The 12316-nt window shown below is 43.7% G+C and overlaps 1 protein-coding gene across 1 annotated transcript in view; it reads left to right on the top strand.

Moving 5' to 3' along the window:
• Positions 1-12316, top strand: part of LOC309674360 (dedicator of cytokinesis protein 1) — a 79687-nt gene that overhangs the window by 50402 nt on the left and 16969 nt on the right. Inside the window, exons 16-17 of the mRNA XM_082486381.1 lie at positions 3419-3564; positions 8276-8474. Coding sequence (XP_082342507.1) covers positions 3419-3564; positions 8276-8474 — 345 coding nt within the window. The remainder of the gene's footprint in view (positions 1-3418; positions 3565-8275; positions 8475-12316) is intronic.

Raw genomic sequence — 12316 nt, 5'->3', positions numbered from 1 at the left:
AAGAAGCATGGCCAGCAGGGCGAGGGAGGAGACTCTGCCCCTCTGCTCCGCTCTGGGGAGACCCCACCTGGAATATCGCTTTCAGTTCTGGAGGCCCCAGCATAAGAAGGACATGGACCTGTTGGAGTGGGTCCACAGGAGGCCACAAAGATGATCTGAGGGCTGGAGCCCTTCTGCTGGGAGGGCAGGCTGAGAGAGTTAGGGATGTTCAGCCTGGGGAAGAGAAGGCTCCAGGGAGACCTTATTGGGGTCTTCCAGTACTTAAAGGGGCTACAGGAGAGCTGGGGACAGACATTTTAGCACGGCCAGTTGCGATGGGACAAGGACTAATGGTTTTAAAGTAAAAGAGGGCAGACTTAGGCTATATATAAGGAAAAAATGTTTTACTTTGAGGGTAGTGAGCCCCTGGGGCAGGTTGCCCCAAGGAGCTGTGGGTGCCCCATCCCTGGAGGTGTTCAAGGCCAGGTTGGATGGGGCTGGGAGCAACCTGATCTAGTTAAAGATGTCCCTGCTTGTTGCGGGGGGGGGGGGGTTGGACTAGATGGTCTTTAAAGGTCTCTTCCAACCCAAACTATTCTATGTTTCTATGAATTTGTGTAAATTACAGGCAACTTTGTATTTCTCTGTTAATTCTCATGGATGAAAAAAGGAGTGTTGATGCAGCATTGCCTGGTTGTTCTCTGCAGTTATCAACTAAGCAGATGCTATAAGAGATGTTCAGAAAGCCTTGGTATTTTCATGTTCTAGCATGGGACCAATTTCTAAATTGCCTGAATCTGTTCCTTGAAAGTCAAGATAATTCTTCAATATTCCATTTTTAAGGAATTTGGTTTTTTAAAAAAAGAAAAAAAAATGCCGCTATAGCATGATTCTTCTAGAGCTGAATATCACCTTTCCAGAGATGTAATTCCTTTTGAGATGTGAGGGCTGTGCTCCTCTACAGTAGTGTGCAGTCTCACATGCTCTGGCACCACCCTAAATGTAGGCAGGCAATAAAAAGATAGCTAATGAGATTTAGGAGTGGTTGGACTTGATGATCTTAAAGGTCTCTTCCAACCAAAACGATTCTATGATTCTATATCCAAGTTTTGAGAAAATTTTACATGTGGCCTGTAACGTATGGTTTATCTCCAAAAGAGCAAACGGTGCATTATTGTTTAGGACAATACGCATTTTCCCCAAGTTGGACTAGAGAATATCCTATGCCAGAAGCCATCTCCCACAGAAGGGACTGGTATGAAAACCAAACCATCTCAAAAAGCAGTGATTTATTTTTAAGATGGCACAGGTCAGCCTTTTGTCAGCAAAAGCCATCTAAAAACAAAGGAAATCACCAGCAGACCATTAATCACTGGGCCGTGGCGCAGGAAAGCCGGCTTGCCAGCCTGCGCTTGGGGACTGCCATCTCATCTCCATCCCTGGCTTTCCCTGGCACCCTGGAAGCAGATAAGGAGCTGACACTGTAATCCCATTAACTGCCTTTTGATAGGAAAGCCCATTAGCAGGTCCCAGCAGGTGAAGGACATGGTACTGAGTGGCAGGTACTTCCCTGCAAGTGAGTGGTGACTTCCTTACGAAAACGCCAAATTGCGTGGTTGCCCCAGTTGGAGTTGGGTCATCGTTTTTGGAGGTGCTGCATCAATTCACGTATGTATTGAGGCAGATATCACTTCACGGGTTCAGATTTTGAATGTTATCTCTGCAGCCATGGGACTAAAACCATCTGCAGCTGTGGGTTTTGCCTTCTACCTGAAAACTCAGTGTCGAAAACACAATTGCAGAGAGAGGAGATCACAGAGAAAATAGTGCCCTCCATGCCCTCCCTGCCTTCCCATCCTTAAACCCTCCAAGGCAAGAATATCAGATGGGAGCTCCATCACAATCTAGCCCTTAATAAATGAGAAATAAAAGATTGAGAAATAGAAAAAAAAAAAAAAAGAAATTGATAACAGTTATAAGTTCTCCAATTTTACTTCTGCCCCTAAATGAGCAGCGGTCGCTAAACTGATTCTAAAAAGACTGAAGCAACCAAGATACGCCCGAACAGCCTTAAACCAGCACGCTCTTCATCCAGGTCTGATTGCGGTCAGTAATGGGTGCATGCCACTGAGTTTATGGATGTTACGCCAATCACATCGATATAACCAGGGTGTGAATTTGGTTCCAATTTCTCTTTGGAAAATCCCACAGGTATTTACCTGAAGAGTGGATGATGTGGGATATGGTGAGGGAGAGAGCTTCAGCTCTCTGCTCAGTGGCACACAGAGCATCGAAGGGGGAGGCAAGACAGACGCTACAGCAGGCGGGGGCAGCAAAAACGTGCCAAGTGAGGTTCTCCGAGTGCCCGAAGCCTCGGTGGAACAGTACGTGCCAGTGAAGTATCCCGTTGTATTTTATGACAGGCCTTCCTTCAGAGATTCGTTTTCACTTGTGTCTTTAGCGATGACATTTTTATAATGGGAACACTGAGATGTTACGGGGAAGGTGCCAGCCTTTACGGGATCCTTCGAAGCGGTGTTCCATTTGTAGTCCTTCAAATCCCATCGTGCTAATATATTTAGGAAGAGAAAAGTTCAAATAGTAATTTATTCCCAAGGAGAACAGGAATAATTGACATTAATGATACTCGCATGTCAGTCACTTCAATAATATACATTTACATCATCGGGGAGATGACTGGAAAGTCAAACGCAGGTGGTGTTATCTTTCTAATTTCACTCTACCCACCGGTAAGACTTGTCAGGATTGATGGAGTTTTATCGCTTCTGTCTTCCTTGTACAAGGCCAATTTACCAGTAGTTGACAGGGTGGAAAATATACCTGTAATTAAACAGCATGAGATTCTTATTTGTTGACTGAAAGAGTTCAATTATTTTATGCATATATCAGTTATTAATGACTAACAAAGCCTGTATAAATATTCACAACTCTGAAATTGTCTGAAACAAAAAAAGATCTTTCATATATTTTCTTCTTAACCTAGATGTCACTCTGCAAATCGGGTCTCTTGACATAAAGTTCCTCTTAGTAGGGTTTTTTTTTTTCTTTTTATTTTGTTTTTTAAAAACCCTGTTTAATTTAAATATACTGACAGGGCAGTCACTTCAATTGCAAGGATGGGTTTAAAAAAAAAGAAGCTTCTTGTAAAAAGCTCCTTTTTAAAGCTCAGATGTAAAAAAAGCATGTAAATTCCATTCAAGCAAATGAATTACTGGAATATACTTAAAATTATACATATTTCCTCTTAGTCCTTAAAAAAGATTTTCTTTAGAATTTTTTTCTTTGTTGTTAAACGTGATGTGTAATTAAGTAATCTGAAATTCCACATGGAAGAAAAGCCATTCCGCATTTTTTTTGTGTGTAGCCAGATGTCAGCTACGTTGTGATTTAAGTAAGATCTTATGTTTCTTTATTTCAGCTTTCAAGCCTGGATGATAGACGAGGCAGTCGGCCACGGTCTATGGTGAGATCCTTCACGATGCCGTCGTCTTCCAGACCCCTCTCCGTTGCATCGGTATCGTCCATCTCCTCCGACAGCACACCTTCTCGACCTGGCTCGGATGGGTGCGTAAGAAATAGTCGTTCAGGGCTTATCTCTGTAAAGTGTGATTTGGTGTGCACATCTATGGGTTTTGAAGATTGTCACCACCCAACTCCAATCTCAGTGCTCTCACAGTGTTACTCCTTCTGATCCTGCGGAGCCCTGTGTGGCAGTGTGACATTTGTTTGATCTCACAAGGAACTGCGGAGTTCTTTGGTTGGGTCTTCTCCCAGTGTGTTTTATTCCAGATTTAGTTCATCATGAAGCCCCACAAACGTTGATGGGACACAACGGTGTGAGTAACTAGTGTGGGGTGGGGATGGTGCTTTTAATTGACAGCCTAATATTGGCTAAAAATACCCCACCTATATAGATATTTATCTCAAGATGTATTCCTTGTCCTTTCTTTTCAACCAAGACAAATATAATGCTGCTCTCAGTCGTCTTTAAAACAAAGGTAAAGAAAACCCCCTAAGCATTCAAACAAAAAACCCCAGACAACAGGAGATAAATTATCCCCTTTTAGAGTACTGCAAGAAGCGATCTTTCGCAAAGTCGGTGGCGAGACGTGTGTTCGGCCAGCCCGGTCGCGGTGAGCAGGTGGAGCTCGGCAGAAGGAAGGGATTAGCTAACTGCTCAGTCATCTCTTCTGCCAGAGGAAAAGCTGCTTATGGCAAGATTGTACTTCAAGACTTATCAAGATATTTCACATGAGAACTGGGAATTCTGTTGATAAGCCCTGTCTCACAGTCGCATCCCTCAAAAGAACAAGATAATCTGTTTTCCTTCTGGGGTTTCCATGCAGCCTCAGAAGTCCCTTCTCCCTCTTCCTCCCCCGAGGCATTCCCGTAATCCAGAAACTCAATATTTGGCCAAGGCGGCAGTTTTTTAAAGCCTGGAGGGCTGCTGTCTTACAGAGATGAGCTAGAAACGTTTGTGTCCCTTGTGCACCTTCAGGGGGAGTTAGTTATTACCTGACTGGAGAGGAAAAGCATTGAGTAAAATTAAATACAGCACCTAAGGACCAACATGATACTTACCTTGATTACCGTTTATTTACCCATTGGGAAGAACTGCAAACAGAGCGCAGTTCAGCTCTCATTACGTTACCCTCCGTAACCGTATACACGGTGAGTCACGGTGATAGAAATGCAGGACAGCGGAGACAATAACGTGTTTTGACTAATTCATCCACAAAAGTTGTCTTGCTGGAACTTGGGGGTAACGGCCACCCCAGGTTAGCGGGCAACTTTATTTTATCTCGGAAGAAAAATACTGATTCTTTCCCTGCCTGCCTCTACCGCTTTCTCTTTTTCCCTTCAAAATCATTGTGTGCGGTTTTCTGTCTCCATTGGATGCTGTTTTCCTAATTTTTGCATCTCCATCCCGGCTTTGTTGAGATAGGTGCCACTCAGCAGTTTTTTGAGGATCTCATGAGCCTACTCAGTATATATATTTAAAAAAACCTCACAAAGATCACAGTGCAGCTCAGCTCCCGCTCCGAGCCCAGGGCAATACAGCTGCAGTACATGTGAGGAAAAGATAACGAGCAACTATCATCACTGAGAAGACCTGAAAGAAGTGCTCGTTTGCTTGATCAGTGGAGCAGGAGAAGAAAAATTATCAGACGTAAATAACATAACGTAAGACCTCCAAGATTCAGATGACTGTAAAAATCATGTGGGTGGTTTGTCGCGACGAACTTGGAAGAAGTTCACCCATGTACCTACCACAGTTGGTTGGGTTTATGGTCAGTTGTCCTCTCCTGCTTTCCATATCCCCCTTCTGCATATGACAATTCTGAGATTAGAGATGAAGCCAGGAAAAACAATTAAAAATGGAGCCGACAGACTGTCTTGCCCAGATCGCCCAACTTACATTTTATACCATCTCCTGCTTCTCCCGCTTTGGAGCTTTTAAACAGTACGAACTCAAAGCAGACATTGACATAGTCGGTGTTTTACAACTCCCAGCTCTATGTATAAATAAAACTCTGACTTTAAAAAAAGGACCTTGGGTTTATTCACTGCTTAAAATGGGACTTAAAAGTACAAATCTGAGCATTTAGAAGCAGTGGTTGGGAGCGGGGAAATCCCAGTTTGCTTCTGGGCTTTGCCGTCTGTTGGAAGTCCTGATGTAGTCCGAGTAGGAGCACGGCGCATTTCATCACCGATACGTTGTGTCCAGATAATTAATAGTACTAATAATAGTAATGACTGGAAGGCAAGCAATTAATCGTGGTCTGAAGAACGGCAATTCCTCCTGTAAAGGTGCCGTCAGCCTGCGGGGCGGCTGTCCCTGCCCTCCAGCCCAGGGCAGCCCGGCAGAAGCGTCTAAAACACCCAGTTCAGGTGGTTAAAACACACGGTGGCAGGAGAGTCTTCTGGTCTGGGCTTTGTGACCGGTGCGCTTTGTGGCCCTGGGCAAGTCATTGCCCTCCCTTTTCCCTATCTGTAAAATGGGATGAAAATGCTTCGGTTTTGTCTCCCACCCCGCGGGATTTTGCCTTTGGTTAGGCGGGTAAAGGCGCAGGAGCCGCTGCCGCCGGTACTGGTTTGAGCATCTTCCCATCAAACGAGCGAACTGGCTGAAAACTGAAGGGCCTTTAGTGCTTCAAACAACAACAAAATAATAATTTTGGATATTTCTGCTGGATATTGCTGCTAATGGAAGCGATTAGGGTAACTTCACTGCAAAGAGTCAGAAATATGAACCCTCCAGTATTTCACAGCGAAGACTGTGGCCTGTCCACGCGTGCATCACTGTGGCATAGTAAATATTTTTCCAAAGTTACAAAGTAAGGTGGTTTCATTTGTTTCGGGGGGTTTTGGTTTGGTTTCAGTTTTGTAATGTCATGATGTGAGGCATCCTCTTAAAATCTCTCACTGTAATTGTAACCAGGGTGTGATTTTAGTAGTCTGTTTAGTTTATAACATAAAATAAATAATAAAATACTCTGTCTAGCTAAGGATATTTTTGCTCGTTAACAGCAAAATATCTCTTTACCTTTTATTTAAACTAGTCATTAAAAAAAGGTGAGATAAGCTGGCTCTAAAATACTGAGAAAAATTAGCTAAAAAGAATTCCAGTATTTCTTAGAGCGGTGCTTACCCGACAAAATAAAAACTCTAAAAAGTGAAGTTTTCCTGGAAAAGTTCATTGAGCCTTAAAGATTTTTTTCTTTGTAGCCAGAAAAAAAAAATAGTCATGGACTGTAAAAATTGCAGAGCTGATGGTACCGGTATATCAGCCTTGCTTTATTCACAGCCTTGATGCATTCCAGGTGGGAAAATACATCTGCTCTTTGGAAACTAACCTTGCCCTCCATTATTATCCTACTGATTCTGGAGTTTCTCTGTAATATCAGAACAAGTAAGCTCAGCCCTCCTGGCTCCCCCTGACCAGGGCGTGCTGTAGGGGAGCAGAGGTGTGGACCTGACAGGCTGGGAGAGTTGGGGGGGGTCAGCCTGGGGAAGAGACGGCTCCGGGGAGACCTCAGAGCCCCTTCCAGTGCCTAAAGGGGCTCCAGGAGAGCTGGGAGGGACTGTTTACAGGGGCATGGAGTGATAGGGTGAGGGGGAATGGCTTCAAACTGGAAAAAGGGGAGATTGAGATGAGATATTAGGAGGAAATTTTTTCCCTGTGGGGGCAGTGAGCCCCTGGCGCAGGGTGCCCCGAGGAGCTGTGGCTGCCCCATCCCTGGAGGTGGTCAAGGCCGGGTTGGACGGGGCTGGGAGCGACCTGGGCTGGGGGGAGGTGGCCCTGCCCAGGGCAGGGGGGTGGCACTGGCTGAGCTTTAAGGGCCCTTCCAACCCAACCCATTCTATGATTCTGTGATTTGTGAGTATATGTTTGCACACTCATGGAGATACGTATCCTCAGACGCGTGTGCAAAACCAAACCTACGCACACAGGGTGCTGTTACAGACAGGAGCGGCGCTTGCATCTGTGGTTAAACCTCTATAACTCATACTTTTCTGCAATGTATAGGGGTTTCCATTGCATTAAGGGTGATACTCTGCTTTTCTGTGCAAAGGTACTGTAATTTTGATGAGTCACAGGGATTAGGAAGCGTTTTACATTGTGCATGTTCAACAGTAAATCACTACACCTCTGCAAAACAATTTCTCAGCTGTTATTCCTTCTCTGGGGAATAAACACATCCTCTTTCTCCACCAAAAAAAAAAAAAAAAAAAAAAAAAAAGTCCAGGAGGAATTGAGAGATTTGGCTATTTTTTAAAGAAGTCCTGAAAGCCGCTGTGGACGCGCAGCCTGCCTCCGCGGTGCAGGGGAGGTAGGGCTGACATTTCTTTACGGCGTTGTACAATTACCGTCGCTCATCCAGTGCTCGTTTCCACCGGAGCTCCCAGGCGTCTGCTGGCGCGCCTGCCGCCCTGCCCCAGCACATGACGGTGGGAGCGCTGAGCGAGAAACTCATTTTTATGTAAAGCACATAGAGTGAAACTCAGGAGTTTGTGTAGCTGTAAACCCGTAAATTTACTACAGAGCGGGGAAATAGGCAGCGCTGGTTCTTCAGCAGTTCTGCTGTAAATTTTATTGTGAGACAGTTATGATTGTTATGACCTTCTGCCCCCTCCTTTTCTCTCTAATGAGTTCTCCTGGATTAAGAAAGCATCGTTAACCCAAGTGAGACATGGGGAAATATGTAAATGAGAATTAGGTGGTTTGAAAACAGTATTTTATTGATCTAAGCAACAACAATTTTCTTTTTAGGTTTGTGTTGGAGCCCCTCCTGCCAAAAAAGATGCATTCTAGGTCTCAAGATAAATTGGACAAGGATGACCTAGATAAAGATAAGAAAGAAAAGAAGAAGGAGAAAAGGAACAGCAAGCATCAGGAGATATTTGATAAAGAATTTAAATCAACTGATATTTCTCTGCAGCAGTCCGAAGCAGTGATCCTTTCAGAAACGGTAACTTCATTAACAAGTAATGCTTTATCTAATTCTGAGCAGTGTTCTCTTTTTAAATAAAAGTGTTGTTTTTTACAAGTTATTTTATTTTTAGACCCAAAACAACTCTAAGGGAATACTCTACGATGTTAATATGTGATAATGATTCAAAAATAGAGCTTTTATTTACGGTGTAAAAACGTCATGGTTCCTTGTATGAAAATGTTACCAAAAGCTATATTGGATAAAAGGAAAAAATGGTATATCCTAAGTAAAATAAGTGCTACTGTTTTATCAGCCTTTCAAATTTATGGTTCCCAATAGATCGTGATGGGTTTTCTCATATTTCAGCTGACTCCTGCAAGACACTTTTTGGTGGATATGTTACAAGGTCATTTCGTGCATGGCAATTACGTATTCTTGAAAGGCTATTTTGAGCAGAAAATCGTAAGCGGTTCCACTGGTGGCTGTGTGTAAGAATATTAACTACAGGGCATATCTTTCTTAAGCCCTCTCTTCTTGGCATACATTTAATTCACTGAAACTGTCCTAAAGGCTTAGGTAACTGGGGAAGTTTTAGCTCTGAAATGGAAATCGAGGCCATTTTAAGCTGGAGCGGGGGTGCGTGAACTACCAGTAGCCTCCAAATCTCTGCCTGGACACCTGTTTTGAGGCCAATAGCTTCAAACTTGCCCTCTAGGAATAAACGTAATGTTCTTTTAAAGGCTGGCACGAGCGCTGGTAGAGCCAGCTCTTAAGTCAGCAGAGCCTTTTGTTGGTGGCTCTGTCATTTACGCTGGGCTTTCCAAAGAGTTTCCCTCTGACCTGTGGTGACCAGGTCCTTTAAGTCTTTCTGTTTGGTATTTGTAGCAGAATATTACTCAGGAGTTCAGCCGGAGTTCCTCTCTTTTCCGGATTTGCTCCTCCTTTTCCATCCAGAGATGAGCTAATCTCTCAGGTGTATCTTCTGACATCATGGAAGATCGGAGTTGTTTTGTCTGTTGTGGCCACAGGCCCAGTGTTACGTCAGCAAAAAACTCGGATAAAATCCCTTTTGTGCCTCTCAGGCTTTTCACCCAAAGTTGTTTGAAGCCGGTCAGTTTTTCCATTGACTTCAGTAAATTTTGGATCAGCCCTGGTTGGTTTAAATGGAGATTCCTCCTGCCAAAATCCAGCCAGGTGAGCATCACTGGAGTGTTTTCAGACAGAAAACACATTTTGCGTAGATGTCCGTGTCTCATCTTTTTGATGCAGCGCATTCGACTCTGCACATTGGAGCGGTCGTATTTTGCCTACGCCTGAGTAGGTCCATCCCGGACCCCCCCACGGACTAGCAGGGCTTGTGGGGGAAGAGCATTAGCCACAGCAGAAGAAAAATGTATTTCGGGGCAGCTCGCTCAGTTGGACTTGCAAAAATCCATGAGACCAGGTGGGAGGCGTCCAAGGATGCTGGAGAGCTGGGTGATGTCACCACAAGGTCACTGTCATCTCTGCGAGGTCTTGGAGATTGGAGAAGATTGCTTATGACTGGAAAAACGCAAATGCTGACCGGAAAGGAGGACACCATAACCCTTCAAGGTGTATTCCCATTTGTCACGTGAAGAACAAAAACGAGCAAAGCCCAACACGGTTTGACTCAAAGTTTTCCGCTCTTCCCAGTCAAAAGCTTTCACTGGGTGACTGGTATGACTAATTTTCCCCTGGTTATAGAGAGGGAGGGCAATTAAATGTCAGTCTTCATTAGTTACAGTTACTTTGAGCTTCTTGAAATCCACAGATCAATAATATGAAAAGGAGTTTACCGGTGAGAGAAAAACTCTCCTTTTTCCGTATCTGCAAAGGACTTGGTGAGCTCCGAAATGAGCAAGGCGATTTTTAATGCGCGGTGGTAGTGTGGTCCATGTTCTCTTGTGGGTGAAATAGAGGAAACACTTTTGAGATTAGTTTACAAGAGTGGTTGTACAATTCCCACTGCCGTCTTCAGGAATTTTGTACAGATAATGTCAAGAAGTTTAAAGATAAAATTTGTCTTGAAATTTTCGCACTCCGGAGACATATGTCCCCTATTAATGACATTAAGGGGAAATTGTTATCTTTTGTGGGTAGGAATTCGGCTTTTCCACTGTTCTGCTTTTGTGGGCTGCGCTGTGTGCAAGTTCCCTTTTCAAGTTGAAATTGCTCCCAAAGCACTGTTACTGCTGTGTTTTATGAAGGAAAAGGCATTTTGATTTATCTCGCACTAGGACCTTGGAAGCAGAAAGTTTGCAGGCTTTGAAAAAGATGATGATGAAATGGAGAGGGGAAAAATTAAGGATTTTTTTTTTTTTCCAAAGAAGTTGGAATCCAGATTTGAATAGAAGAGGAAATTAAAATAAAGATTTAAAGTGAGATTTTAGTAATAAACTATTCTTGGTTATGAGATTTATTATCATCATCACTGGATTCCTTCTGTTGAGAATTTTAGAACTCACTTGTACCATCGCTAATTTGATTACAAGATTTCAGTTATTTGGTGAATTTTCCAATGGATTCTTAGTTCTGACTTCTGACATGTTTGGGAGTTTTACTGCGGAAGACAGGCTTTTCTTTAGTATGGTGACAATTCAAAAGTACCTTCAAGACAATGAATGAAAGAATGGAATAACAGCCAGCTTGGATTTGTCAACACCGGCTCGGCCAAGCCCTTCTTTGTTCTTTCTGCGACAGAGGAGGCGGCTCTGGGGGTAGGAACGATGCGCAGCCCCCCGAGGGGCCGCCTTCAGTATGACTTTGGGCACATCTTACACGATGTTCTCGTGAGCAAGACCGGGCGAGGAAGTCTGGTCTGAGGTGTTTGAAGGATCCACAGCAGCCTGGAAAAAAAAACGCTCTCAATATCGTCACGGGTGAGACGCGGTAAATGCGAACCCTCGATGGGTTTCGGATGGTGGGATATGTCAAAATAATCGATGTGCAGAAGCACAGCGTGTGGTCAGCCTCTTAATCGCGGGCTCTGTCTCGTGTCTGTTTATTAAGAAGAGGGCTCAGTGTGTGTCACTTCTGTGTGTCACGTCATCCAGGTGCCACCGCAGTGTACAACCAGCCCCTGCCAGTTGTGGCTGGCAAATAGCGGGCTTGTGCTCGGCAGTGTCCGATACTCGTCCCCCACACCCACGCTCACACGCAATTATCTGTTGCCTGACAACACTCGTATTTTAAATTATTCTTCGCCCAACCCAAACAGGTAGTTATCAGTGGTTTGCTTTCACGGGGGAAGGATGCATCAATAACCTTCTGTATGAATCTGCTCTGGATCCTGTGTTGTTCGCCACTAATTGGTTTGCGCAAGGTAATTGTAAGCACCATACCGAATGTAGGGAGAATATCAAGCGAGAGGAGCAGCAGGCGAGTCAGACAGCGGTCATTCCCCTCTCTGCGGAGCTTCCGCTACTCTCTTCAAAGATGATGTTGTCTAATGAAATGAGTGCTTCCATCACTGTGATGGACTTTCTTATATGGGAACTTCATTTTTTACCAATCAAATGAATCATCGTGCAAGAACGTGAGAAGGTTATAAAACTGCAGAATTATTTCCTGCAGCTTTTGCATGTTCTTTAAAAAGGAGCAGTCCGAGGCCATTTTTTTCTAGTTGTATGGGTTAAATACTTTTTTCCAAATTTCACTGTACTCATAATGAATTTATTGACTGATCAAAATCCAAGCCCTAATTACAGAGATCTGGTACTGCTATGATCTTATCAAAAGATAAATGAAGCACTTTAGTATGTGAAGATGATCAGTAATGTCTTTATAGTTTCCCAGAGATTTATATCTTCTTTTAAGTATCACATAAACTTCTTTAACATAAATTCTCATTATTAGTT

This window comes from Vanellus vanellus (genome assembly GCF_965231255.1).
Source record: "Vanellus vanellus genome assembly, chromosome: 7".
Lineage (NCBI taxonomy): Eukaryota > Metazoa > Chordata > Aves > Charadriiformes > Charadriidae > Vanellus > Vanellus vanellus.
Note: the sequence above shows the minus strand (reverse complement) of the source record. Positions and strands in the feature narration are given on the sequence as shown.